Source organism: Sarcophilus harrisii, chromosome 3, assembly GCF_902635505.1.
Source record: "Sarcophilus harrisii chromosome 3, mSarHar1.11, whole genome shotgun sequence".
Lineage (NCBI taxonomy): Eukaryota > Metazoa > Chordata > Mammalia > Dasyuromorphia > Dasyuridae > Sarcophilus > Sarcophilus harrisii.
The window spans coordinates 303,106,121-303,131,872 of record NC_045428.1 but is presented as its reverse complement, the minus strand read 5'-3'; the positions used below and the strand labels follow the sequence as shown (position 1 = coordinate 303,131,872).

General features: G+C 36.0%; 1 protein-coding gene across 1 annotated transcript in view; it reads left to right on the top strand.

Moving 5' to 3' along the window:
* Nucleotides 1-23,577, top strand: part of POLQ (DNA polymerase theta) — a 100,978-nt gene extending 77,401 nt beyond the window's left edge. Inside the window, exons 25-30 of the mRNA XM_031959723.1 lie at nt 4,479-4,663; nt 5,644-5,755; nt 9,295-9,419; nt 15,573-15,726; nt 21,201-21,310; nt 22,042-23,577. Coding sequence (XP_031815583.1) covers nt 4,479-4,663; nt 5,644-5,755; nt 9,295-9,419; nt 15,573-15,726; nt 21,201-21,310; nt 22,042-22,155 — 800 coding nt within the window. The 3' untranslated portion in view covers nt 22,156-23,577. The remainder of the gene's footprint in view (nt 1-4,478; nt 4,664-5,643; nt 5,756-9,294; nt 9,420-15,572; nt 15,727-21,200; nt 21,311-22,041) is intronic.
* The last annotated feature ends 2,175 nt before the right edge of the window (nt 23,578-25,752 follow it).

The window sequence follows — 25,752 nt, the reverse complement described above, 5'->3', positions numbered from 1 at the left end:
ACCTTTGAGTTCACACCTCTAAAAGAGCATATAAAAGAACAAGCTCACTGGGAGCACGGGGAGATTGAGAAACCAGGGTTCAAGTTGGGCAGAACGAAGGGAGACAGAGTAGTGGTGGCAGGCTGTCCTGTGGAGAACACTGAAACCAAGATCCAGAAGGCTAAAGGATTTAGACTTTAACTCCTGGCTGCACTTGAGATTACACTGAAACTAAGACTGCCTCCAAAAGCTCCCCAAGAAACTTGCTCCCAATGTAGGTTATATCTTATATTATATTTTAGAGAAGAGAACATTACAAGGGTCTCTTTCAGGAGACAATCCATGGACTCTTTCAGTGACTATTTTACTTCTAATTCTAGGATATCAAGGCATATTTCCTTGATGATATCTTAAGAGATGTTATCTAAGCTTTTTTTTTTTTTGATCATGACTTTTAGGTATTCTAGTAATTCTTAGATTATCTCTCCTGGATCTATTTTCCAGGTGAGTTTTTTTCCAGTTAGATATTTTACATTTTCTTCTATCTTTTCATTGTTTTTTATTTTGTTTGATTGATTCTTGATAACTCTTTGAGTCATTCACTTCCATTTGTCCAATTCTAATTTTTAATGAATTATTTTCTTCAGGTAGCCTTTTTACCTCCTTTTGTCCAATTGTACTTTTAAAGGAGTTATTTTGTTCAGTGAATTTTTTTTTCCATTTCACCAACTCTATTTTTTAAAAGAGTTAAATTCAAATATGGAAGAGGATGCTTATAAAACCCTTTAGATCTTTATCATCCCTACAACTCTTAAAAGGAATGTATATTAGAGGCATGAGTTTGGTTATGTTACACTGAGATAATTCCATAAGAAACACAGAAGGGCTGGGATGAAGAATGCACTGGGACAGGAGGAAGGGAATTATCTCCCATAAATAAGGCATGAAAGAAAGAGTCTATACACTGGCAGGGGAAGAAGAGGAAGAGGCAGCAACACTTGAACTTTACTTTTATCTGAAGAGGTTCAAAGAGGAAACACACAGAAAGAAAGCTATAAACCAATTTTCCTAATAAATCAATGCAAAATTTTAAAATAAAATATTAAGGAGATTATAAGTATCTCACATTTACTATGAAGATGAGAATAATTAACAAATTAAAATAAAAATCACAGGGTTATTTCAATAGATGCAGAAAAGGCTTTATCATGAGTCTTTGGAATTGTTTTGCATCATTGTATTGCTGAAAATAGCTAAGTCATTTGCAGATCTTCACTGAAATACTGAACAGTTCAATGAAGAACAATATTGAACAGTATTACTGTGTATAACATTTTCCTGGTTCTGTTCACTTTACTATACATGTAAGTCTTGCCAAGTTTTTCTAAAATCATCCTGCTTGTCATTTCTTATAGCAAATAAATATTCTACCACAATTATATACCATAACTTGTTTAAACATTTCCTAATTGATTGGTATCCTTTTGATTTCTACTTCCTAGCTACCACAAAAAGAGTTGTTACAAATATTTTTGTACAAAAATGACCTTTTCCTCTTTGTCTCAGTTTTTCCAACATCCTCTACAACATCCAGGATTTTCTTTTTTCATCATATTAGCCACTCTGCTGGGTGTGATGTAGTCCTTTAGAATTGTTTTAATTTGTACTTTTCTGATCATAAGTGATTTAGAGCATTTTTTCATAAATAGCTTTTATTTCTTTGAAAACTGCTTTTTCATATCTTTTTACCATTAATCAGTTGGGGAATGACATCTTTTTATAAATTTGACTAAGTTTTCTATGTGTTTGAGAAAAGAATCTTTATCAAAAATAGTTGCTGAAAAAATTTCCCTCCAATTTTCTGCTTTCCTTATAATTTTGGTTGCTTTGGTTTTGTTTGAGCAAAAACTTTTTTCCCCTTTGTTTTTATTAATAGTATTTTATTTTCCCCAATACATACAAATATAGTTTTCAATATTCACCTTTGCAAAATCTTTCCAAATGTTTCTGTCTCATCTCCATCCCCAAGACATCAAGCAATCTGATATAGATTAAACATGTACAATTCTTCTAAACATGTTTCTGTTTTTTGGAATTGTCATTTTGCATACTGCACAAGAAAAAGGAGATCAAAGAGGAAAAAAAATGAGAAAGAAAAAAAATAGCAAGCAAACAATAAAAAAGGTGAAAATATTATGCTGTGATCCACATTTAGTCCCCACAGTCCTTTTCTTTCTGGATGCACATGGCAGACCTCCACAGGTCTGTCTATTGGAATTGCTTTGAATCACCTCATTGTCCATCAGAATTAATCCTCATACAGTATTGTTGTTGAAGTATATAATGATCTCCTGGTCCTGCTCATTTCACTCAGCATCAGTTCATGTCTCTTCAGGTCTCTCTGAAATCATCCTGTTGGTCATTTCTTACAGAACAATAATATTCCATAACATTTATATAGCATAACTCATTCAGCCATTCTCCAACTGATGGACATCCATTCATTTTCCAGTTTCTAGCCACTACAAAGAGGGCTGCCACAAACATTCTTTGTTTGTGGTTCCTTTTCCTTCTTTAAGATCTCTTTGGGATGTAAGCCCAGTAGAAACATTGCTGTATCAAAGAATATGCATAGTTTGGTAGCCATTTGGGCATAATTCCAGATTCCTCTCCAGAATGTTTGGATCTGTTCACAACTCCACCAACAATGTATCAGTGTCCCAGTTTTCCTACATCCCCTCCAACATTCATCATCATTTCTTCTTAAGCTATCTGAAAGGTGTGAGGTGGTACCTGGGTTGTTTTCTGTGCAAAACCTTTTAAATTTTATATAATGAAAATTATCTGTTTTATATTTTGTAAGGCTCTCTATATCTTCTTCCTGTATCCATAAATCTGATAAGTTATTCCATGCTTTCTTAATTTGCTCATCGTATCACTCCTTATGAGTAAATCAGGTACCTGTTTTGACCTTATCTCGATAAAAAGCTGTGAGGCATTGGACTATAATGTTTTCTAGATTTCCCAGCAGTTTTTGTCGAATAATGAGTTTTTGTTCCAAAAGCTTGGATCTTTGAGTTTGACATATACTAAATTCTTATGGCCATTTACAATAATATTATTTGTACTTAATCTATTCCACTGATTCACCACTCTGTTTTGTAACCAGTACCAGATTGTTTTAATACTACTTTATAGTACAGTTTGAGATCTGGAATGGCTAGACTAACCTTTCTTATTTTCTTTCCATTGATTCCCTTAATGTTCTTGAGCTTTTGTTATTCCAGATGATTTTTTTTGGTTATTTTTTCTAACTCTATAAACTATTTTTTTGATAATTTATTTGCTATGACACTGAATAAATTACTTTAGGTAGAATTGTCATTTTTATTATATTGGTTTGGCTTATTATCCATGTGCAATTAATATTTTCCAGTTGTTTCAATCCAATTTTGTGTGAAAAGTGTTTTATGATTGTGTCCATATAATTCCTCAGTTTTTATTGGCAAGTAGACCCCCAAATATTTTATATTGTTAATAGTTATTTTAAATGGAATTTCTCTTTCTATTTCTTATAGCTGGACTTTGTAACATATAAGAAATGCTGATGATTTTTTTAAAACATGAGTTTATTTTATATCTTGCAATTTTGCTAAAGTTATTAATAATTTAAAGTAATTTTTTTGATAATTCTCTAGGCTTTTAAAATATAACATTACATCATTTGCAAAGAGTAATGGTTTTGTTTTCTCATTGCATGTTCTAATTCCTTTAATTTCTTTTTTTTCTCTTATTGCTACAGCTAATGTTTCCAGTACAATATTTAGTAATTGAGGTGATAACATGTTTATCTTAATAATGGCTCCTATTTAGGATCTCAAATATTCTAGAGTATCACTTGAGATTCTAGACTCTTTATTAAAGCAACTCTAAACTTTTAAAGTAAAATGATGAAAGCCTAAAGAAACACCACCCACAATAGAAAAGAAATTAAAGAAACTTTTCTGTGCAGAATTTTTCTTTACCAGTTTAGTTCTGTTTAGGATTCCTAGTTGTGCTCTCTGAATCTGATTAGAATTTATCCTTAAAAAAATTAAGCCCTTTCCCCAGTTACTTAGTGATCAAGGAGATAAAATACACTGCAGGACTAACTGCTTCTTCATGATCTGGTCATTGCTTGAGGTCTCACCGTAGATATTTTGTCTAATATTCTCGATACTACTCAACTTTCTTGTTTAATGTTATTCCTATGATGAAACTTTATGTTATTTTTCTATTTCCTGGAGAGGAGAAATTTTGTCATACAACTGAATTAAGGTACATTGACAAAAAAAGGAGCAGGTTTAAATGTGTTAGATGACATAATGTCTTAGATACATTCTTGTTCTAAAGTTCTGACTTTTGATATCTTACATAATGATACTCTCCCTATTCAGTTAAACTGTATAGATTTTGGCTTCTTTTGTCCCAGCTTTGTAATGGACACTTCTTGATTCTAGGAGGAATGATCCTGGCTGCTGATTATTCTCAACTAGAACTGAGGATTTTGGCTCATTTATCCCGGGATCGTCGTCTCACTGAGGTATTAAACAGTGGAGCTGACGTTTTCAAGAGCATTGCAGCAGAATGGAAGATGATTGATTTGGAGGCAGTTGGAGATGAGATAAGGCAGCAAGCCAAGCAGGTACATGTGTAGTAAAACAGGTACTTTTAAAAATAGGTATCAAAAGTAGATGAAGTTGTATATTTAGAGACCTTTAGTTTGAAAGTTTGTCATTTAAATTTTTTACTGTTCTGATGTGTAGTAAGTAAATCAGTAGATTCATGAGATTTAGAGCTGAAAGAGAAATTAAAGGTCATTTCATTCAATTCTCTCTTTCCTAGGTAACAAAACTAAAATCATAGAAGGAAGTTACTTTTCCAAGTCCATATGCAAGTAGTAAGGGGCAGTTAGGATAACAATGATAGCTAATGTTTATGTAAATGCTTAAAGTCCTAAATACATACTATCTCATTTGATTATTGCAGTGTCCCCAGAAAAGTTGACTTTGTTATTTGATCCAAATTCGTGGTTTCACTAGGAGAGGGAATTCCTGATTAGGAAGCTGCTAATTCAAATGCTGTGGAACTCAATAGCCTCATAGAGCTTCTTGAGCACTGGACAGACCACTGACTTTCCCTGGATTACATGGTCAATGTGATTAAGAGACAGGATTTGCATCTCCCAGGACTTCTTGATTTCTAGGCTGGCCATCCATCCACGAACTCACCTTTGCCTGTCTAGGTGGTATTATTTGTCCCAATCTAGAGATGAGGAAACTGAGGTTCTCTTTCAGAGAGCTGAGCTGAAAACTCAGAGAACTGAGCTGAAAGAGGAAAAGTCCCTTAACATCTGTTTGCCTCAGTTTCTTCAGCTGTCATATGAAGATTATAACAGTTTCTGACTCTGAGTTGTTATGAGGAGGAAGTGAAATAATATATGTTAAGTGATTAGCACAGTATCTATCATGTAGCAGTTGGTCCGCAAATGGTTATTCCTTGGTGTTCAGTCAGCCAAAAGCAGCCCAACTTGTTTTTGTAAAATTGCCTAAGATGTTAGTCACAAGAAACTCTTTTCTGTGGTCTTTAAATTGCTTATTTAATGGGATGCCTCTTTTATCCTAGATTTGCTATGGAATAATCTATGGAATGGGAGCTAAATCCCTAGGAGAGCAGATGGGCATTCAAGAAAATGATGCTGCTTGTTATATTGAATCCTTCAAATCCAGATACTCAGGTAAAAGAAATCTTAACTTATCCTAAAGGAATCTTTTGTCTTTTAGACTCACTTTTGATTAGGTAAGTTTAAAGTAAAGTTATTTCTGAATAGTCAAAAAACTAAAATGTAATATATTGGGGAAAAGCAGAGACCAAGAGTGGAGCATCAGAAGGTTGGCTGTGTGAGTAACATAATGTCCCTGTCAAATCTTTGGGCAACTTTGTCCTTCTGCTGAAAATATTCTTAATGATGTTCATAATTTGTTGAGTGGAAAGAATTGCATAGAGGATGACAAATAGATTCTTTTTCCCCTTTTTCATGTATTTTTATTTTTTGCTTAAAAATTGTTTTGGGGGGCACAATAAGACATTTCCCAACAAACAAACACACACACAAATTTCTTTATAAATTACATTTCTATAAAATACATACCATCAATTTCTTTTTATGCCTTCCCTTCTTCCCCTTCCCCTTCCCTTTTTCCTTCCTTTTTTTTTTTTTTTTTTTTTAAGGATGTGTTATCTTTTTGTTTGTTTCTTTTGTTCATCACTTTTGTTTTCCGCTTTATTTCTCCTGAACCCTTTCTCTTCCATATAATGAAGGGGAAAAAAAAAAGAAGAAAAAAAATTCAGATAATTTTCATATTGGAAAAAAAACAAAACCAAAACTGTTTTATGCCACGTTCCCACCTCCATGGTTTCCTGTCTGTCCATTTTATATTCCATCTTCTTATGTCTCTTTTTTGACACCAAGCTTGGTTTTTAAAATTCCACAGCATTTGTTTTCAGATTGTTATTACTGCACTCTTCTCTGTCTACATTGTTGTGGTCATTGTCTATATTGATCTCCTGGTTCTGCCTATTTCATCTCATATGAGTCTTTTTTTGGGCTTCAGTCTATTCATCATTTCTCACAGAACAGTCATACTCCATCATAGGGATGTGCCACACTTTTTGTTTAATCAGTCCAACATCAGTGGGCAGTTACTTTGCTTCCAGTCTATCAAAAAAATTTCTGCTATACATGTTTTGGTTTATATGGAACCTTTCTCCTACCAATCTCTAAGACCATATGGCCTAGCAGTGTAATCAGTTTATTATGAACAAAAAAGGAGGGAATATGTTCCTTAAATTTAGTAGAATGATACTATCATCAATCAGTTTATTTGACCAGTTTAAAAATAAATAAATATATATATATATATATATATATATATATATATATATATATATATAATAAATGTTCTTTTGTCTTTGTTTTTTTTTTCATTTGTTTTACATCATTTGATAAATGTCTTAACCATGCTTTTTTGAATTCTTCATATTTGTCATTCAGTAGTAATATTTTTTCAGTCATTTTCTAATTTGGGGGCTCAATTTATTTCTAGCATTTTGTCATTCTAGATAAGACTATTTCAAACATTTTTATATGGATCTTTATTGTTATCAGTAACTTTGAATGTAGTTATAGTAGAATAAGGTCTGGGTCAAAGGACAATATAAGTTAAGTAACTTTTCTCCCATCATTCCAAATTATTTTCTAAAATCATAAAACCAATGCACCAGTAACATGTTAGTATTTTGGCTTCTTATAACTCCTTTAGCATAGAGTTTTTCTGTATTAGCTTTTAGTGTGGCACCTCAGAGTTGTTTTGATTTACATTTCTTTAAGTTTTTGTTTTTAATAGTTTTTATAATTTTTATTCCTTATTTTGAAAGCTGTTTTTGTCAAGCCTTTTGGCTATTTGGGCCCACACTCTTATAATTTTATATTAGTTTCTTATGCATGTTAGATATTGCTCTTTTATCAGAGAAATTTATTGCAAAAATTTTTTTCATTCAAAATCTTTTCTTCTGTTTCTAGGTAAATTGATTTTACTTGTCCAAAAACTTTAAAAATTTACACAATTGAAATTTGCCTATTTTGTTCTGTATAACCTCTCTAGTTCACAATTCTACCCCATCCACAATCATGGAAGATAGAACTTTCCATTAGAGTCTGTTTTTGTGCTATGACTTTAACTGTTTAGATGATTTGTAAATTTGAAATGTATTGCTATACAGAATATTCCTATTTTTTTGGTGATCTACCTAGCAAACTTTTTTTTGTTTTTTTAATAATTGTTGCTTTGTAGACTAGTTTGAAATCTGCAAAACTACCCTTCTTACTTTTTCTCATCATATGTTCTTGAACTTTCATTTCTAAAAATGTATTTTGCTTTTATTTTGTCTGATTCCATAAAATATCCTTTTGATAGCTTGGTTATTATAGCACTCTCTCTGTAGTCACTGAGTATGGCAATTTTCCCTACTTCCCTTTACTTCTGATAATGAGTTCTACATTTGTTTTGCTTGTGGCTTTCCTTCCCAAATCTACTCTCTCTTTGATCATCTCTTGAGTTCATTTCTTTCTTCCTTTTTCATCCCTTTTCTTTTGACTTTTATTATTGTATTTTTTTTTTTAACCCGCTTGCTTTTAAAAAATAATCTTCCCTTTCCTGACCTTGATAAAGATGAAGCTTATTAATTCCCTACTCTCCTCACCTCAGTGTTTGAATTATCTTTTCCTGCGATTCCCTAATTATGAGAAAGAGTAAGTTCTTTCCTCCTCATTCCAAACATTTCTCAAGAGTATTTCCTTTCTTATTTCTCCCTTTTTCCTTTTTCTTTTTGACTTCTGTTGAGAGTTGAAGATTAAGACCAATTCTGTTAGGTTCATTTGGTTCAGAGCAACTCTCACTCTTTTTGATTACAAAGTCAACTACTTCTCCATGAAACTTTTCTTGCTAAGGTCTGGAGGTGGAGTGATCAATGGATAGCAATTTTAACCATAACTTTTTGTAGGACAACACTTCTAGTAAGTGCTAAATGTGGATTCAAACTCAGACCTGCATCTCCCTCCATCTTGGTGATGTTTACACTGTACTAGGCTACTTCTCAAAGTACTATAATTGATTTTTTTATTTTTATTTTTTTATTTCTAATACTTTTTGTTTATTTTATTTATTTATTTTTTAAAAAATTATGACTTTTTATTGACAGAACCCATGCCTGGGTAATTTTTTACAACATTATCCCTTGCACTCACTTCTGTTCCGACTTTTCCCCGCCCTCCTCCCCCTCCCCCAGGTGGCAAGCAGTCCTATACAAGTTAAATATGTCACAGTGTATCCTAGGTACAATATATGTGTGTAGAACCGAACAGTTCTCTTGTTGCACAGGAAGAATTGTATTGAGAAGGTAGAAATAACCTGGGAAAAAAAACAAAAATGCAAACAGTTTACATTCATTTCCCAGTGTTCTTTCTTTGGGTGTAGCTGCTTCTGTCCATCATTGATCAATTGAAACTGAGTTAGATCTTCTCTTTGTCAAAAAAATCCACTTCCATCAGAATACATCCTCATACAGTATCATAGTTGAAGTACATAATGATCTCCCGGTTCTGCTCATTTTACTTAGCATCTGATTGATATTTTAATGTGTTTTTTAGACAGAAATATGTTACATAAATTATAAACTTGGAATGTATTTAGATTTTCTTTTATTTTTTCCTCTTAGGCATTCAACGTTTCCTAAGAGAGACAGTAAAGAACTGCAATAGAGATGGGTTTGTTCAGACCATCCTGGGGAGGAGAAGGTATTTGCCTGGAATCAAAGACCAAAATCCTTACAGTAGATCCCATGTATGTTGAACATTCTTCTCTAAACATAATTTAGAAGTTAAAAAAAAAAGTATTTGTAAAGTGCATTGTGGGAGGTAAATCAGTAATTCTAGATTTTGACTATTGGCAAATATATTGCTTTTATGCATATATCTATACTTTGGTTAATTATTTATTTAAAATCTTTTAAAAAGAAATGGAGAGGGGCAGCTAGGTGGCCCAGTGTATAGAGCATTAGGACTGGAATTTAAATCCAACTTGACACTTGAAGCTTACTAGCTGAATGAGCCCAAGCAAGTCACTTAATCCTGATTGCCTCACAAAAATAAATAAAAGAAATTTAGTCTGTTATAATGAAAAAGCATTTATTATTTAATTAATACTGATTACTTATTATATATTATTTATTAACAATTTATAGGAATTATATTCTTTGGCTAGAAGGTAGTAGCATAGGGAAAAGTAGTACATAAAGATATAGTGCATGGGGGCAGCTGGGTGGCACAGTGGATAGAGCACCAGCCCTGAAGTCAGGAGGACCTGAGTTCAAATTTAACCTCAGACATTTAACACTTCCTGGCTGTGTGACCTGGGAGGTCACTTAACCCCAGTTGCCTCAGAGGAAAAAAAAAAAAGATACAGTGCAACAACCAGTGAGTGGGAATAAAAGTAAGGAAGGCAAGAAAGAAAGAGATGGACATCTTCAAAAGACGTCAGGTATGACTGTGTATGGACCTGTTACTTAATTTAGGGTATTAGGAATCTGATGTTTGCAGATAGGTTCTGCGCCTGAGAAATAGTGCCAGATAATAGGAAAGAAAAAATAAGGAAACCCAACATGAAACTGTCACGATGAGAAATCTTTGGGGCTAACATTGTGAAGAGGGATGGAAAACAAATGGTTTCCTGTTTCACTTAGAGGTGAAACTTAAGTCATAAAATCCACGGAGACCTTAGCATCATCCCATACTGTGCCTTAGCAGGTAGGGGAAGTGAGAAAAATGTGCCCCTGACTTGCAGTTTGTGCTCTGTTTTTCGGTCAGCATTTCTTCCAGAAATAAGTAAGGACAACGTGTTCCAAAATGTAGCATGTTCATTTTTCTAGAAGAAAAATTGAAAAGCACACTGGAAGATTATTTCTCTATTTTCTAGCTTATCAGGATAAAGGAACAGTCCCTTGAGAGAACAGAGCATGATGTTCCCTTCAGCCTTGTGACAAAACAGTAATATAAGAATAAAAGCAAAAATACAAGGAGGTAGAAGAGAATCAAAATTTGTGTTAGAAGTTTTGAGTGAATGAAAAATGTATCTGACAAAATGAAGGGAAGAAGACCACTGATATCTTAAAGCCAGAGAGTAGGTTGGATGGACCTGCACATGCTTATGTTTCATGGAATGTTGACAAGAGTCTCCTGATCTTACCAGGACAAAGGATATCTGTTTGAAGTTATAATATGATGCGATTGCTAGCCAAAGAAAAAAGAGATGAATCCCAATGGGACTATAATCAGCTCACTCAATAGCATATTTTAAAAGAACATGAACAGAAAATAAAATAAAAGGCAGCAGAGAATAAGTACAAAAGAATGACACTATCTCTGAATGAATGTCACAAATGATAAAACTTAGAATGACATATTTGTTGTTGTTCCATCATTCAGTTGTGTCCAGCTCTTTGTGACTCTGTGAACTATGCTATTAATGGATGTGGGTTTTCTTGGCAAAGATACTAGAGTGGGTTGCGTTTCTTTCTCCGGTGGATTAAGGCAGACAGATTAGTTACCCAGATCATACAGCTCATAAATTATCTGAGGCTGGATTTGAACTCAGGCTCACTGTTCTATCTGTGGAACCATCTAGCTGCCCTGTCCAAAGCCAAGACTAAGGGCTACTCAAGTTATTTGTTTTTAGCCAGGACGGAGACAAAAAGAACAAAGACAGATAGGAAGCATTTCAGGGGAATGGAACAGATGAGTAGCAGTGGATTAAAAGCAAAATTACTAAACTCTTTATTTTGTCCTTTCTTCTTTGTCAAGGAGATTAGAAATTATAATGCAAAATAATCATTAGAGAATTGGCAAGGGAAGAGAATTCTGATGATAGTTCAAGTTATCAGAACAGATGAACTATATCATGGTCCTGAAAAAAAGTCATTATTGGTTATTTTTTGGAAGAACTGTGTAGGGCAGGAGAGGTACCCTATGGTAGAGATGGGCAACTGGTGCAGTTACTTTTAAGAGAAAGGAACTTTAGGATAGTGAAGACAATGTGAGTTGTGAGCAAAATTCTAGATGGTTTTTGAGAGATTGCACAGGAAACTAGTGATCACAATGAGCTGTCTTGGATTTAATGAGAAAAAGTTACATAAAATAAACCTCAGTTTCCTTTTTTTTTTTTTTTTTTTTTTTTTTTTAGCCAGGGTGATTATAGGGGAATTCTTTAGACATGATATACATGAATTTCAGAAGGAAATTTGACAAAATCTTCCACAACATTTTCATGAATGAGTTAGGAAGGTGTGCTATGTGTTAATATGGTCAGGGAAGAGAAAATGGGCTAAATGACCAAAAAGAATAGGATTATTTGTTTTATGTCAACTTGGAAGATTTCTAAGGGAGTGCTACAGAATTATTTCTTTGGCTCTTTTTTTATTCAACAATTATATAAGTGCAGATGGCATGTTATAACATTTTCAGATGCAGTGGCTTTTGAACAGATAGCTAATAATCTGTTCATTCATTCATATATTTATTTATTTATTTTTGTGAGGCAATCAGGGTTTAGTGATTGCCCAGGGTCACACAATTAGTGTCAAATGTCTGATCAGATTTGAACTCAAATCCTCCTGACTCCAGGACTAGTGCTGTATTCACTGCATCACCTAGCTATCTCTCATAGTTGATAGATTTTAAGAAGAGCTTGATGTGTTAGAATAGTGGCCCCATTTAATAAGATGAAATTTAATGGAATAAATGTTAAGTCCTAATGTCAAAAAGTCAATTTAAGTGCATTGGGGGATACTGGATAATATGTGATATGAGAAAATGACTAAAGGATTTTTAGTGGATTCCAGGCTCAGTGAATCAGTGAATATAGCAGCAAAAAAAAGAATATAACTTTAGGACTTATTAGCGGAAATTTAATATATCTAGAACTGGATATTATAGCTCTGTTTCATTCTGCTCATGTTGGACCACATCTAAATTTTTTCTCTCAGTTCTGGATGCAACATTTTAAGAAGAACATTGGCATTTTTGGTTTGTCCATCCAAAGGAGACATTCCAGTTCATGAGGGAATTCAAAACTATTATCCAAATGATCACAGGTGAAAAAGATGAGCTTATAGGATAACTTGATAGCCTATATCAAGTGTATTTAAAGAATTGTCATAACGATTAGAGTAATTCACCGTTGACCCTCAGACCTGGAATTAAAATAGATTTCAAGATCATTATTTCACTTTGCAGACAAAGCTATAGCCCAGAAAACCTATTTCATCTGGTGCTTTTATGCTGCAGTGTTTTACTCAATAAGAGAAATGTAAATGTAAATAACCCCGAAGTTTCATCTTGTTCTTGTTAAGTAGACCAAGATTAAAAAGAAAATGATGGTTGTTGGAGTTCTTGTGAGAGGACAGGAGCATTAACGTACTTTTGATGGAACTTTGACTTAGTCTAAACTTTCTGGAAAGCAATTTGAAATTGTACTTCCAAACCCTCTAGTCTGTGCATATCTTTTTTTTTTTTCCTAAAGCAATTGGGGTTAAGTGACTTGCCCAGGGTTACACAGCTAGAAGTGTTCAGTGTCTGAGGTCATATTTGAACTCAGGTCCTCCTGCCTTCGGGGCTGGTGCTCTATCCACTGCATCCTCTAGCTGCCTCCTGTGCATATCTTTTGACCCAGTTTTACAGATACCAGATTTATGCCTCCTAAAGAGCTTTAAGACAGAGAGGAAAGGACATACAGGAACAAAGATTTCATAAGAAGGACCTTTCCTTCTTGTCCTTAAAGAAAAATGTCCTTAAAGGACATTTATTGAGTGCCTACTGTCACTGAGTAGAATGTTAAGCATTTTATAAATATTATTTTGTTTGATCCGCACAACGACCCTGAGAAGTAGTTACTATTATTTTCTTCATTTCACAGTTGAGAAAACAGGGGCAAACAGATTACAGTGATATGTTAAGGATCTTGAATTCAGGTGCTCCTGATTCCAGGCCTATGCAGGTTCTATCCCCCACAACAGCCCATAGCAACGCTTTTTGTTATGACAAATAACTGGGAGGAAATGTGTAATTCTCATCAGCTTGGGAATGGCTGAGTGAGCTGTGGTATGTAATTGTAATGAAATATCATTGCAATGACAGATGGGATGGAGTCAGAAATAATGTGGGAAGGATGTACAAAGTGGAACAAGGAGGACGTTTTATTTAATAACTACATTATGAAGAAAAATAACTTTGAAAGACTTAAGGCAGTGACACAGATCTTGAAGATTGATGATGAATAACACTTCCCTTTTCTCCTCTGAAAAGTGATGGACTGTAATTTTAGTCATGATCACTGTGCGGATTGGTTTTGCTTGACTGTACTCACTTGTTACAGCAGAGAGCTTTTGTTTATTTTGGGGGTGGGAAGAGAGATTCATGAGAGGAAAAGGAGTTTAGTAATAGAGGTGCCACAAGGAAAAAGGAGAAGAATGTTGGCGAATTTAAAAGTAGGCAGAAAAGAGCTGTGGAAATTCAGAAAGAGTCACAATTAGACCGATGTGGGGATTGTGTATTAAATGTATTATATAATTAATGAGAAAAAAACCCAAGTTGTACATAATAGAGAATGATGCTTTTATATGCAGTTTTCCTTTTCTGAAAATTTTTTTGTCTCTTGGTATTTGGTTAATGTTTGCCAAGTTCATAATTAAAAAGTGCTTTTAAAGTCTTAATTTTTTTTTTTTTTTTTTTTAGTTAGTATATATATGAAAACTCTTCTATACCTTTTTCTGGGGAAACAGAAATGAACTTTTAATTAAAACATTTTGAATTGTTACTAAATTTTTTAGTTTATGTATATAGGTAACAATTTCCTTTTTTTTTTTTCTTTTTTTTTAAATAACTTTTTATTGACAGAACCCATGCGAGGCTAATTTTTTTTTTTATTTAATAGCCTTTTATTTACAGGATATATGCATGGGTAACTTTACAGCATTAACAATTGTCAAACCTCTTGTTCCAATTTTTCACCTCTTACCCCCCACCACCTTCTCCCCTAGATGGCAGGATGACTAGTAGATGTTAAATATATTAAAATATAAATTAGATACACAATAAGTATACATGACCAAAACGTTATTTTGCTGTACAAAAAGAATCAGACTCTGATATTGTACAATTAGCTTGTGAAGGAAATCAAAAATGCAGGTGTGCATAAATATAGGGATTGGGAATTCAATGTAATGGTTTTAGTCATCTCCCAGAGTTCTTTTTCTGGGCATAGCTAGTTCAGTTCATTACTGCTCCATTAGAAATGATTTGGTTGATCTCATTGCTGAGGATGGCCTGGTCCATCAGAACTGGTCATCATATAGTATTGTTGTTGAAGTATATAATGATGTCCTGGTCCTGCTCATTTCACTCAGCATCAGTTCGTGTAAGTCTCTCCAGGCCTTTCTGAAATCATCCTGTTGGTCATTTCTTACAGAACAGTAATATTCCATAATATTCATATACCACAATTTATTCAGCCATTCTCCAACTGATGGGCATCCATTCAGTTTCCAGTTTTAGCCACTACAAAAGGGCTGCCACAAACATTCGTGCACATACAGGTCCCTTTCCCTTCTTTATAATCTCTTTGGGATATAATCCCAGTAGTAACACTGCTGGATCAAAGGGTATGCTCAGTTTGATAACTTTTTGAGCATAGAGGTAACAATTTCCTATTGAATTATTTAGGTAAATAGTATCTCAAAAACTTGTAATAAATGTTATGTGATTATTTGGGTATGTGTTATATTTTTCTCAATAAATCATAAGCACCTTGAAATTAGGAAGTGTTTTCTTCCTTTTTTGTATTACCCAGCTCCTAGCACCATGCCTTGTACATAGTGGTTACTCAGTTACATTGACACAATCCTGCATTCTTCTTCATTGAAAAAATGAATGTTCTCTTTTATAGGCTGAACGTCAAGCCATCAATACCACAGTGCAAGGCTCTGCTGCCGATATTGTCAAAACAGCCACTGTTAATATTCAGAGACGATTAGAGACTCTTCCTTCTGTGATCCAGTCACACGGGCATAGAGAGAGTAACCTACATGGTGACAAACCAGGTTTGTTTACTTTTCATAATGCCATTTTTCAAACTGGGGAAGTAATTATAAGAAAAGGAGGGAGGGAGGTTTTAAGAAAAGCTTTTATTTTAAGTTGTATTTCAGAGTCTCTTTTTCTTGACTGTGTCCCTGCTTTTTTTCCCCCCTTTGTGAGGCAGTTCGGGTTAAGTGACTTGCCCAGGGCCACACAAGTGTTTGAACATGGGTCCTCCTGGTTTCAGGGCCGGCTCTATCTGGCGTGCCATCTAGCTGCCCCTCTGTCTTCTGTGGACATAAATGAACACATGTGATTCTGAGGTTCTGTGAATAAACTCAACTTGAGTTTTCTGTGTATCCCTTGCTGTTGTCTTCATGTTTTTGCTTATTTCTCAAAAACATGTCCCCTGCTTACAGTATGATACAGGCAGATTGCAGCTGATCTTAGCTGTTACAGCTCCCATTTCCTAATCCTTCATCCCTCACCTCATTTTTTTTCCTTGAAGAAATTTTCATTGACTCAGATTGCTGTCAAACTTATAGTAAAAATAACTCACATTTATATAGTGCTTTAAACTTTTATTAGATATTTTCCTCATATCCTATTACTGTCGCTTTTCTCTTACTGGATAGAAGCCATTAAGGCTGAGGAGAGGTGCATAGGAGGGAGGCAGAAAGGGCCAGTGAGGGGGATCGCTGGGGGCCTTGCACGTGGCGGGGAGAAGCTGACCCTGGTTCTAAGGTAAGGGGGACCAGGGCACAGCAACACATGAGTTGTTGTACCCTGGCAAAGATAGAGAGCATTCTGGCTAAGTATCCGGTTAATGTATAGTTATGGTTAACATATTATGTCAATTTAAAGAGAATCCAAATATATTGAAGTCAATACACATAGACACATTGATACTCTGGAGAATTGACCAATGTCTCTGGACATTTATATTACTTTGACTTGAACAAATAAATTCTGTTTTGATGCATGGAGATAGGGTATTCTGCTTATAAACAGTGATGATCTATCATACCATTTATTAGTGATTTAATTTATTTTAAATTTGATTTATTGATTTAATTTTTTTAATCTTTCTTGTATGATACAGAAAGGACATCGGGACATTAGGATTTTTAATTGTCTCAATATCATCCTTGACATCACTTTTTATTTTATATTTTATATATAGGATTATAGAATTTTTCCTATAGAGCAGTCTGGTCAACAGAATGCCAAATTACCAAGTATATGGTGTGCTCTGTGCATTTATAAAGAGTAATGATAGTGTTGGATGTTTTTGCCCACTCCATAGGAAGCACCAACATGTAAAATGGCTCATATTCTTTATACAGTCACTGTCTCCTCTGGACATGTCATGCAATAAGAGTAATTACTAAACAGGCATGAATTTGAGAGGCCCTCCACAGTGTGTGAGAACTCGAAGGTCCCTCTGAGCTGAGATTCTCCATGATTCTCTGAGTTCTGCTTAGTGGAAGACTGTTCAGAGAGAACCACTTCTTTCAGGCAATGGTAGCACAGCCCTGACTGTCTTGTCCAGGGGAGGAATGCTGTCGAGTTGTGGAGCAATGTTAATAAGATTTAGATGTTGTGTGTGGAGGGATCACTGATAAAACATCAAGGGCTTTTCACATGTTGAGGAGGTTGTTACCAATTTAATTGCCATGGGTTCAGTCACAGTATCATACTTACGTTTAGAGTTTGGAACAAAAGGAAAATATAGTTTGTATTTGTGTGGTCCTTCACAGTTATAAAACATTTTAAGTACAATAGCCATATGAGATAGATAATATCTCTATTTTACAAGAATTGATTGAAGGCCAAAAGTTTAAATGACTTTGCTAAAGTTTAAATAACTTAAAGTCATAGAGTTATGGCACCATGTTGCCACAGTATATTGACTGATTCTACACACAAGTGCTAGCAAAGGCGGAGATTTTTGTTTTCCTCCCAAAGACAATGAAGTGTCCTCTTGCTTTTCTGACAAGTACAGGTTATAAGCTGCAGTGCCTGGGTGCTGGCTGGGTTCCAGCTTATAACGTGGTTTGTTTATGATTGTTATGGTACTATTTATGATTGATTATTGTATTTTTGCTCCATTGGATCTTCGCCCTCCACCCTGAGATTATTCAAAAGCTATATGGCAGAATCTTGTCTGACTCCTATCCACACAGTCCCTATGGGTCTTCAGAGATAGATTAGAAGAAATATCTTTCAACTTTTTAAGTCATGGAATGCTTGTGTTCAAATTATAATAATAGCTTGTGCTATTTTTCTTGAATAATAAATTTTGAGTGATAAAATGTTTATGTAGATGGTAAGAGTAAAAATTGCATGGTATTTTGTATCCACTGTTTGTTTAGTGCCCCTTTTATATTGAACTTGACAGCAGAGGCTGTAGGATATTGATATTCTAAAATTTGTATTAGTCTTTCCTTTGAGTAGGCAATATCAGCAGGCATTTATTAAATAAACCTTACCCTCCAAGATCTTATATTCTGTTTAGGGAACTTGGATTAGAGCAGCTTAAAAGTCAAAAGAAGTTATTTATGTTTGATAATAGTAGTATTGGGTAATCCCTGGAGATTATTGATCAGAGGAGTGACTGGTCAGGCATACTTTAGGAATATCACTTTGCCAGCCCCATAGAGGGTGGATTGGAAAGGGAAAGGAAAGAATCAAAGGGATGACAATTAGGAGTATGTGCAAGAGGTGTTGTGGAGATATAATCAAGAATACTGGGCAGCTGAATAAGTATGTTGGGGTGAGGGATGTCAAGGATAGGTCTTGAAAGCAAGATAGTGTTCTCAGAAATAGCGGGGTGTGGAAGAAGGGTGGATTTTGGGGAAGGATAATGGGTTCTGTTTTGTACGTGTTCAGTGGAACATGTAGTTTGGAATGTTGAATAGGAAGTTGGCCGTGGGAAGCTTGAGTCAGGACCTGAGAGTATCTCTGGAGACCCAGGAAATGGGCTAATCAGGAGAGGATGTGTCGAGAACGGCAGGTACAGACTCGGGAGACATCCAAAGTCACAAAGAGGGTATGAGGATGATATAGTCCAGCAAAGCAGGCAGAGAGCAGTCAGGAAATTTAAGAAAGAGCAATATCATACAAACCTAAAGAGGGGAGCTAAACATCAGTGACCCATGTTGCAGATAAGTGGAGAAAAACAAAAGCCATCAGCTTTGTCAGTGGAGAGAGAAGTGACATTTGGTCATTTTTGGAGAGAACAGTTTCAGTTGAGTGATTAAGTTAGATAAGGGATTAGAAAGTTAGAGGAAAGTGGAGGGATGAGTATAGATATTTCTAGGATATTGTTAAAAGGGGGAAAGATAAAGGACAACAGCTTGAGGGTGGTAGAATGAAGTGAAGAGTATTTTAAGGATGATTGGGACATAGGTGTGTTTGTAATCAGCAGTAAAGGAGCCTTACATGGAGAGAAATTGAAGACTGGAGAAAGGGGGGGGGTCATCTGCCAAAGGAGGCAGGAAAGATGGCCCCAGTTGGACTGTGGAGGAGTTGGATGATGAGAACAATGAACTCTGTATCAGAGAATAAAAGATGGAGAAAATGGGTTATGCTATGCAAAGATTTTGAAAGAAGAGGGAGCTCAGAATGAATAATCTTTATTTTCTCAGTTAAGTATGAGGTTGTATCTTCTTTTGAGTGACTGGAGCAAGGTAGTCATGTGGTAATCTTAAAGAGAGAAGATTTAAACTGCTGCTTGAGTGAAGGAGCTGAGAGAGAATCAGTCCAGTGGAATTAAAGGATTCCTTTGATGTTCTGAAAGTCCATTTGAGATTGGATAACAATTACTCAGGGGGCACCGAAAGCAGAGTTGGCAGCTTTATTTAGCATATATGACTTATAATGGGGGAGGTTGATGACAGATTTTTTAGAATTGGAACTTGGTGAGGGAAGGTCAGCAGTAGGACTAGGGATGAAGAAATTTGAGAGTAGAGGACAACATAACTTTGAGTTAATTAATAATAGAATCTGGATTTGGAAAAAAGGAAAATGAAGTCTTAGCAGGTTTGATGTAGAAAGAGGAGAAGGGTTTAGAGGTCCAGTGAAGAAGAATAGATTTAGGAGGGAGACTTTGGGAGAGAAAAATGATAGAAGATTCTAGGTCAAATAAAAGAATATCATCCTTTTTTGAGCTTTTTTATTTTCAAAACCTATGCATAGGTAGTTTTCGACATTCACCCTTGCAAAGCCTTGCGTTCCAGATTTTTTCTCTCTCCCTTCCCCATTCCCTCCCTCAGATAGCAAGCAATCCAATAATATCATAATTCATGATCATGGAAGTAGAACCCTTGGAGGTGATGGACATCAAAGCCAGGCCTGCCTCTGTGGCTGAGGTGGAACACAAGAGAAGGGATTTGGGAATTGAGGAAATGATGGTCACAGTGTGTGTTGATGCCTTGAGGAAGTTAGTGGCCCAGTGGTTAAAGCTCTGGATCTAGAGTGGAAGGCCTGAGTTCTAATATGGCCTCAGGTTCTGGCTCATTTTGTGACCTGGGGAAATCACTTTACTTCAGTTTCTGAAATCTAAAATGGAGATAATAACACCATCTGCCTTGTTGTGATCAAATTCGGCAATGGTTGTAAAAGTACTTGGCGAGGTCTGGCCCGTCTTTGTTCTGCATCCACACCTACTCCTTTCCATTGCCTTCCTTCCCCTTGTGGGAACCAGCCAGGACTGCAGTGGGGGGGGGGGGGGGGGGGGGGGGGGGGGGGGGGGGGGGGGGGGGGGGGGGGGGGGGGGGGGGAAGTGATGGCAGGAGCAGGAATGGCCTAGGAACTGGTTCAGGCTCCAGATCTGCCCTGGACTAATGGATCAGGAGACGTGCTGGAATGGGGGCGGGGGGAGCAGTAGTTTCTGATCAGCTAGCCTGTGATTTGGGGGAGGGGGCATAGAGAAGAGAGATGGGATCCCGTGTTACTAGCTCTTCTGGTAGAAGGATTCCTTCTCCAAAGAACACACTTGTAATACATTGACTCGGATTTATTGCCTCTCAGTATTCCCGTCTTCCAAGTGCTGACTTGATGGAGAATGGTGGGAAGAGTTGTGTAGGAAGAGGTAATGAAGATAATAATGGCCTCTTGAACTTGCATAGAAATGGCCTTCTAGCAGCCACGTGCTACGATATTATGCTTTTGTCACTAGAGGGTGGTGGAGTGGGAGGTATGCAGGGTTACTCTAAAAGGCCAGGAAAGCTCTCTTAAGATAGTAAGTTAGGTATTTTCTTGATCAGTTCAGTGATTTAATTTCATGAGCTTCCATATTAGTATCAGATAATATTATCATATAAAACACTATACAAATATTTTTCCCCCTTCTCCTCTTCCTTAATTAAAGGATATCTAAAAATTCTGAAGTTTTATTGTGACATTTCCCTTCTTGGTCTTTTTTCCTATTAAAACAATGTGGACATAGTGATTAATTTTACTCTCTTTTTTATACTTTCTCCCTCTCTCCACTTAGGACTGAAGAAAGGATTTCAAAGAATATTTTGCCCAATAAGAGGAGCTTTTTTCATCCTTCAGTTGCATGATGAGCTCCTTTATGAGGTGGCAGAAGACGATATTGTCCAGGTATCTTTACAATGTAGAATTAGTTTTTATTGTGCCTGAGAGAAATTATAGTCTCTTTGTGACAAAAAAAGATCGTTTTCTACCAATCCAGTGCACCTCTCCTTCCCATTCAGACTTCTGAAACTAGCCGGAAGCTTGAAGGAGAATTGAGTTACCCAAGGGCATGGAGAGGTGGATTCACAGAAAAGCTAGTCAGTCAGCCATGTAATTAATTGGCATTTTTAAAGAGCCTGTTGTGTGCCAAGCACAGTGCTGGGTACTGGGAGAATACAAATAAGAATTAGAGTCTTGCCTTTTAGGAATGTACATTATATAAAGAAGGAGATTGTTTTGAGCTTTTGTCTCTGTCTGTGCTGGGAGACCCTGCTTCTAATGTGCTGCAGGGATGTTTCTGAATCTAGGGAAGTTATATTAGGATCTGTAATACAGCTCTGCAATGATAAGGGAAAACTGTAATCTAGAAGCCAGGGTTTCAAGATTTCTCACCAATCATTCTGCTGGGGTTCTCCACCATTCAGCTGCCTGATAAAACAGAAGTTTTTCCTTCTCATTGAAGACCAGTCTAGGAGACTGCCTTGGGATGCCCTGTTTTAGACTTGGGGGAATGAAAAGCCTTCTGAAGGAAAATGCAAGAAACTCTTAGAGCTGCGTCTTCTGGCAGATGGTCCAAGTCTTCCCTAGGAGAACAGGAAACTCTCTCTCCCTCTTACCCTTCATGTATTTGCTTTTAGGTAGCTCAGATTGTCAAGAATGAAATGGAAAACGCAGTGAAGCTCTCAGTGAAACTGAAAGTCAAAGTGAAGATAGGACCAAGCTGGGGAGAGCTACATGACTTGGATGTATGACTCTGGAAGGGAAGAGACGCCCCTTGCTCGAGGATCTTGGTCCCTCACCTGGCCTGCCTTCTTGGAAGCTGCACTCAGGATGCCCAACCACAGCCAACATGGCAGCAGCTCTTGGATGAACCAGGCTATTTTTATCAAGGTTTTTTAAAAGCATTGTGGCTTCAATATCCTGAGGGACCTTTTTTGAGCAGTGTTTTTATGGAAGGACATTTCCATATGGATATTGGGATGTTATGATTTTGGGGGAAATGAATTTTCTTCAAATGAAATAGAATTTGATGGTCATAACTTCTCACAAAAATATCTGAGGAATTGCCTTTTATAGAATAAGTTTGTAGAATTTAATGGTCTCTCAGGCTTGTTGTTATATGTACCTACTGCTGCTTAAACTAGTTTGGTGCCATAGAGAAGACACCTGCTTAATGGGTCCTTACCTATTAAGTACCTTACCTCGATCTTGCTCAGTTGTCTCTGCTTAGGTGGAAAAAAGGGAAGGAACTCTCTGAAGCTTCCCTAAAGGTTCTATTCCTCTACATCCCAGCAACCTTGACCAGGGCTAATACCGGGGATGAAGGACTATAGATAAGTATTTATTTTGCACACCAGGGATCAGCATTTTGTGAAGTTTTTAATCCATAAAGAACCTGGGAGGGGGTGGAGAATAGGGGGAGAGTGAGGATTATTTTAGATATTTAGTGATTCTAAGCCCACAGCAATCTAAATTATTAATTTTAAGGCTGTAAGGAAATAATGGATGAATATCATCTAGGAATGTATTTTCTTGAAAAGTTTTATCTTCCTTCTATTCCCTATTCCCATTCATACAATATATTTAAAATATGTCTTTCCTTTTAATGAAGCCATACCTCTTAAAATGGCACTTGTTTTAGAAAGAAATTTTATTTTTCATTTGAAGCTCATTTGAATCTGACACTGAAAATGTCCTATTCTCATTGTTGTCTTAGTACCTTTTCTCATTCTAAAATAGGGTACTATATATTTTTTTTGTATGTAATTGAAAACCTCATTCGGAAAAGATTGCACTTTATATGGAGTCTCAACATTGGTCCTATTCATTGTTGAAATAAAATGAATTTGTGAATTCTATTGAAAATCTTTTTTTTTTTTTTTATTTTAATCATTGTCTTTTACATACCAGCATCAGAAAATTTGCTTTTAGTTCTGTCTTCTCTTTGGCAGAATGCCAGCCATAGCTGTTGTGAATTAAGTAAATGATTGATTGTCGTCTAAATAGCTCTTTTATGTTCATTTACCCTGAAACAGATATTTAGTTTTGATATCTCCATATTAAAGTCAGCGTGTTATTAAGCCTTTTGGTACTATTAAATGCAACTGTTTGATGGAGAATGAAATGCTGTTGATTGCTTGTGAAGCAAAAGGGACTTAACACACAATTTTGAATTTTTTAAAAAAAGGATTGATGGATTTGCCTCACCAGGGAAATAAAGGAGATCCTGTACTAAAATGCATATGTTTGGAATGTTTTTCAGTAATATATTCTTTAAATCCAATGGTCATTTAGTGATTTTTTTTCCCCCCGAGTTCATATACTGACTTTAGAACTACATCATCAATTGCCTGCTGAGTATTACAAACTCAACATGTCCAAAGTAAACTCGATCTCTTTTCTCCCAGACTCACACCTCTTCCAGAAGGTGCCATTTCCCAGGTTTGCATCTTGTTGCCTTTGATTCCCTTGTCTTCTTTCCCCCCACACATTAGTCCACTGCCTAATCTTGACATTTCTGCTTCCATAGCTCCTCTAGAACCTTTGCCGTTTGTATTCAGGCTCTTAGCACCATTTGCTGGTTTTTCTTGCAATAGCCCTTTAACTGACCCCCCCTTCCTTCAGACGTGGCCCTTTCCAGTCCATCTGACCCATTGATATGCTAGAGATTGTCCTTAAATACAGATCCAACCATCTATTCCCTGCTCAAGTTCCAGTGGTTTCATGTTTACACTGGGGTCAAATATAAACTTTGTGGAGTCTTTAACAATCTAATCGCAACTATTTTTTTCAACCTGAGGCAATATTTTTATTTCCCTCACCAGAAGATTGCAATAAATGGAATTGTTTATCTAGGTGTGCATCTCTATCAGAAATCACCCCTGGGTGAGAGTAACCGATTTAAACAATGACCAAATTCAGTTCCTGAATACTCCAAAATTTAGACTTCTGCATCTGAAGGCCTCTCCTCTCAGCATTGTCTACTGAGATCTACTGTATATGGGGCCACTCCATGGTGCAGCGGATGGAGCACTGGCCGGCCCCAGACACCTGAGACTTAGTAGCTGGGACCCTGTGCAAGCCACTTAACCACTTGCCTCAAAATAAAAGAGGAGGAGAACTGATAATGGTAAAAGTTGAAATGAAGGAAACTGTGCATACCCTTTGATCCAGCAGTGCTACTACTGGGCTTATACCCCAAAGAGATTTTAAAGAAGGGAAAGAGACCTGTATGTGCCAAAATGTTTGTGGCAGCCCTGTTTGTAGTGGCTAGAAACTGGAAACTAAATGGATGCCCCTCAATTGGAGAAAGGCTGAATATATTGTGGCATATGAATGCTAAGGAATACTATTGTTCTGTAAGAAATGACCAGCAGGATGAATACAGAGAGGCTTGGAGAGACTTACATTAACTGATGTTGAGTGAAATGAGCAGAACCAGGAGATCATTATACACGGCCACAAAATTATATGATGATCAACTGTGATAGACTTGGCTCTTCTCAACGAAATGATTCAAATCAGTTCTACTTGTGTAGTAATGAAGAGAATCAGCTACACCCAGAGAGAGAACAGTGGGAACAGAGTGTGGGTCATAATGTAATATTTTCATCCTTTTTTGCTTGTTTTTTTTCTTTCTCTTTTTTTTTTCTTTTTGATCTGATTTTTCTTGAGCAGCACAATAATTATGGAAATACGTATGGAAGAATTGCATGTGGTTAATATATATTGGATTACTTGCTATCTAGAGGAGGAGGGAGAGAGAGGGAGGGAGAAAAATTTGGAATGTAAGGTTTTGCAAGTGTTTTGAAAATATTTTGAAAATAAAAAGCTTTAAAAATTTTTTAAAGTTGGGATAAAGGATTAGTACAATATATTTCAGATGTGTATAACTTCAATAGTAACAAAATAGGTAAGGAAACCTGAAACTATAGAACCAATTGCATCCTCTTTTCCTATCTTTACCTCTCTCTTCCTTCTTTATTTTTTGCTCCCTTCCTTCTCTTTCTTTTTCTTCCCCCTCATCATTCTTTCTTCCCCTCTTTTCTTCCTTTTTTCCTCCTTGCCATACTTCCTTCCCTTCTTTCCCTCTTTTCTTTCCTTTATTTCTTCCTTCCCTCCTCTCTTTCTTTCTTTCATTTTCCTTCCCTCTTTCCATTATTTCCATCTCCTCCTTCCTGTGTATCTTTGCTTACAATAGAAAGGGAGTATATTATAGTGAAGATACTTTCACTTGTGGGTTAGAGTTGATGACTTCCAACTCAGATCCTACAATTCTGATTACAGTCATACTATGCCCAATTATTTATCACATTGTTTGATTTATATGGCAGTCATAAAGAACATAG